Source organism: Arachis hypogaea, chromosome 4 (genome assembly GCF_003086295.3).
Source record: "Arachis hypogaea cultivar Tifrunner chromosome 4, arahy.Tifrunner.gnm2.J5K5, whole genome shotgun sequence".
In the NCBI taxonomy this organism is placed as follows: Eukaryota; Viridiplantae; Streptophyta; class Magnoliopsida; order Fabales; family Fabaceae; genus Arachis; species Arachis hypogaea.
Genome location: NC_092039.1, coordinates 21,200,079 through 21,204,492, shown reverse-complemented (window position 1 = coordinate 21,204,492; position 4,414 = coordinate 21,200,079). Strand labels below are relative to the sequence as shown.

Genomic DNA, 4,414 nt, shown 5'->3' with positions numbered 1-4,414 from the left:
TTCTGTGCAGACAAGCTAATCAAATGCATTCATGTTCTTGTTCAATCATAGCCACCTACTTCATTATAGTTCATAATTAAAGAAGTTCGATTGTGAACCATAAGTCATAAACTGTTTAACTAGTAAATTTCACTAAGTTCTTAATTCTTTGTATCTAGCATCCATATAAACTTTATTAGCTATCTATTATTTTTTCCATAAATGTCATTATCTATATTAATAAAAACCCCTAATCTTTTATTCAATCAGCCGCAACTCTAATAGCTGCTATTGTGTGGAACAGCTGCTGCTGCATACTGAGTGTCCATAACCTCAATCACCCTGTTGGCAATGGCACTTGCATAGACTGAAGAACCTTCAATTATCTGTCTTAGTGAAAACAATTCAACACTTGAATATACAAACCAGTGGTGATAATTGATAATTGTATTCATGCATGAAAGTTTTGTAATTTAAGAGAGTAAACTACTATTTCTATGCATAAAATATTTAATATTGATAAAACTAACTTTGTATTCATGAATGATAAGTAAACTAATATTTCTAGCTATGATAGTTCAGAATGTTAACAAATCTACTCATGAATGAAATTAATGTTTTGTTACTTTCGTCACACAACATCATCTTTCCTGGATACAAAGCTAGTTTCGTTCATTCATGGGTACAAACAGCAAGTTACTCAAATTCAGGGTTAATTTTTGTTGTCATATGAAATACCAACCTTGCTATTGAACAAGAAACTGCAATATTCTCCAACATGGCCACCAGCAACATGGTGAAGATCCAACTGAAGTTCATCCAGGACCTGTTATGTATAGGATGGAATAGTTATAGGAATTGAATGTTCTAGAATATGTGAGGTGTCAAAAGTTAGTATATTAGTGTAGTTCTTTGATTTAGCTTAATTTTTTCCATAATAGAACCTTGGGGACAAAAAGCATGCAATTGATCTTCTTCCTCTGAACCATCTTGATTATAACTTCATCATCGATTATTCGGACATCAACCTCGCTGTCTTTCGATTTCCTCTGAAGCCATGAGGTTCTTATGGACCCATCACCATAAGGTTTTATGTTACAGCTCTCTGAAGCATCATTTTCATCTTTGTGTCTCTTGAACCTCTCCCTCCCAATCCTTTTCTTCTCCACCAGTGACTTGAGCTCATTGACTGTTCTAATCAGTTCTCTTATGTAATCAATTGCATCTCCCACCACAGATGCTCTATCTACCTATCAATGTTATTTTCATAACACAACAGATAGGAATCCAAAAGTGTAATCAAAAGTTAAACCAAACACAACTTGATTTAGCCACAAAAGATATATAGCATTTAATTTCAATGCAATGACTCCATGATACTGCTGGAAAATTTTTGTATTTTGTATATTTGGTTCTATTTGTTAGACATCTAGTTTCTATGAATGACACTATAAACCAACAGAATTTTTTAAGAAAAATGCCAAATTATAATGAGTATCATGATAACTACATACCATGATTTTGTTTGACCTTTATATTCTGAAAATGTAGGCCTATGTTCACACATTCAAATTTTAGTTTGAGTGGTATTAAACAGTTTCTATATTGTATTAGATTGGGTCCTAATTAAGGCAAAATGAAAAATCACTCTGTATCCATTACATTTCATTCAATATAAATCAGAGAATTTCAATTGGTTATAGATTGAACATTGCCTATAGCTAGAAGTAAGTGGCAATCACTATCATTTCTTCTTTTTTCTTTCTCTCAAACTTTATTGGCTTAAGTATATAGAAATTAATCTCAGATATATATGATTAACAAAATCACTAGATGCTGCATTAGTATTAGTAACATAGGTACCTTGGTGGGGCTTGGGATCAAACTTCTCAAGATTTGGTATTTGTCATTCAATTGCTCTCTTCTTTGTTTATCAATTGGCATGGTACCTTGTCCTCTCCTCCCTCTGCCACCAACAGAACAAGATCTGGCTCTGTTGAACTCCATCACTCCAATGTCAACCTGGCTTCCATCTCCATCTTGATAACAAGCTCCATTTCCCTCCATTTCATCCCCTCCACCAAAGAGGAATCCGCTCCTCGAATCAGTCAGCCTAGTGTAGCCATGCGGGAGAGACGGAAACAACTCTCCAACTCCAAAGGCTGGATTCAAATGAAGTGAAGTGTCATAGTCTGATCCCACAGGAAGGTCACCAAGGAACCCCATGGAATGTTGAAAGTTTGGTGTATTATTCTGAATTGGGTTTGTGATGCAAGGGATTTGATTCGGATTCAAATGAAGCTGAAGAAGATCTGATGAATGGTAACTTTGACTACAATTTTGTGCCTCACATAGCTGAAATTGTTGGTGATCATGTGCTTGCTGATTTTCATTGTGGTTAGAAAATCCAAGATCAAGCAATTCATGAATGGTAGAGTCCCAATTGGATTTCTCATAGTGAAATGCATCATCATGATCAATCACAATCTCTTGCACCAAGGGCGTAGTAGTACCCTTGTTGCTGTAGGAATTGCCGATGTTCAAACTCAGATTCTGTGTGTTTTCTATGTCCATAGATATCGAAGATGTTCCATTCTCAAAGGATGAGACACCTTCTGTTGTTTGTGGTGGTGGATTGTGGTTTTGGTGATAGAACTCATCCAAAGAGAGATTGAGATTCTCTTCATTGCTGTTTTCGGTGTTTCCTTCATCTGCAGCTGCAACCATGTTTGTTGGTGATGGTGATGGGTCTGAACCTTCCGCCATTGTCTTGGTATCAAGGAAACTATTCTCCTCATGCTTTTTTTGCATGGCTCCAGAAGAACTCATAATATTTGTCTTCTGCATAATATGACACAAGTTAACTAAAACTCAAATGAAAAAACACATACCATGTGAGTGAACAACAAAATATTCTCAGAGGAAAATAATCAAACACATAATGAGCATATAGTAAATATTCACTGAATCATGTGTATAAGATTTATGCCTTGTTTATCTGAAGGTGGTTATGCAGTTCTAGCACAAACTTGTAGAATGTTTTGTCCTTCAATTAAGAACAAACAAAGCCAAGAAACTAGTAAGGTGTTATGTTTTGCTTCTTGTTTTTTTACCTCCTTCAGTGATCTTCTTAAACTAAAATAGCAAAATATATCTAATAAAATGTTATTTAATCTTGTGGTGATTCATTTACTACCAATTCAGTTAGATTATTCCCTTTGACCATAGAATTATTAACATGTTAACTATATTGGACAAAAAAATACATGACCAGAATCATACTTCAGAAAGAAGTTACTTGTGGTCCCCACTGGAGTTCATTTCCTGTTTTGTTTCCAAACCCATTTTCTGAAGGGAAATGTATCTCTCTTCTTTCATTTTTTTTTGTGGGAAAACTCTCTTCTTTCAGTTTGAGGTGTCAAGCATTATTACAGTTAGGGTTTAGTTAACATGTTTCTAATGGTACAAATTAAGATTGTTATTATTAGTAGTAGTAAAAAAGTTTAAATTTTTTATTTTAATAAATGCACAATATTTGTATTAGAAACTAAATTTTGCATATTTTTTTATAATAACATTTTTTATTAGTAATCTTAATTTATGTTTTTAGGGTACAAATTAACTTAATTCTTATGGTTATTATAGTTACTAACTTTAAAATACTCATTGAAAGCAATAAGGACTTACGTTATTGATTTACAATATTTGAGTTATTAAAAACTATAATACTTTATAGTCTATAGAGCTTAAAAACTATAAGGTATTAAGCATTATTATAGTTATTTGGCAAATATCCAGAGTGCAATGAAATTGATTTAGGAGAAACAACAACTAGAACATAAATCATAGGAATTCTTTCTTTGAAATTTTTTTTAGAGTAAATTGGCTCTTTGAAAATTTTGATTTTAAACTAATTAGTTTTTGAAAAAAATATCAATTTAATTTTTTACGATAATAAAAGTTAAAAATTTTCATTATGAATGAGAAGTGTGTGTAATTTAGCTCTATTGATTTTGTATGTGTTTTTATTTTGATATAGGAATCAGTAACTAGATCTCTCGATAATTTTGCAAGTTAATTGTTGAAATCTTTTTAATATCAAATTTAAGGGTCTGATTTTTTTTGTTATAATTTTTTTTTTAAATTTCACAAATGAGAGAATCCAATTTTCGTTCCTACCAAATCGAAAGGTCCGATTTTTGTTTCCAAAAAAAATTAGAGAATCTGATTTTTACATTTTTAAATCCAACACCTCCACGTTTGAGAATAACATTCTTACAATCCATGATCATGAAAAATACCACTCTCACCTCAATATAAAATATAATTTATGGAGATGGATATATTATATCTTTCTATCAATTCATGACGTAAAACTTAACAATGATTCTTATATGTACAGTTAACTATTGTGACGTGTCTATTTATAAAAGAT

At 32.1% G+C, this 4,414-nt stretch overlaps 1 protein-coding gene across 1 annotated transcript; it reads right to left on the bottom strand.

Moving 5' to 3' along the window:
* On the bottom strand, positions 1-3,413 carry LOC112796483 (transcription factor bHLH10). The gene is made up of 5 exons (XM_025838948.3): positions 3,262-3,413; positions 1,843-2,820; positions 924-1,229; positions 722-805; positions 1-365 (listed from the first exon to the last, which is right to left on the bottom strand). The coding sequence occupies exons 2-5, from the start codon at positions 2,806-2,808 to the stop codon at positions 258-260; spliced, it is 1,464 nt and encodes a 487-aa protein (XP_025694733.1). The 5' UTR covers positions 2,809-2,820; positions 3,262-3,413; the 3' UTR covers positions 1-257.
* Between the last annotated feature and the right edge of the window lie 1,001 nt (positions 3,414-4,414).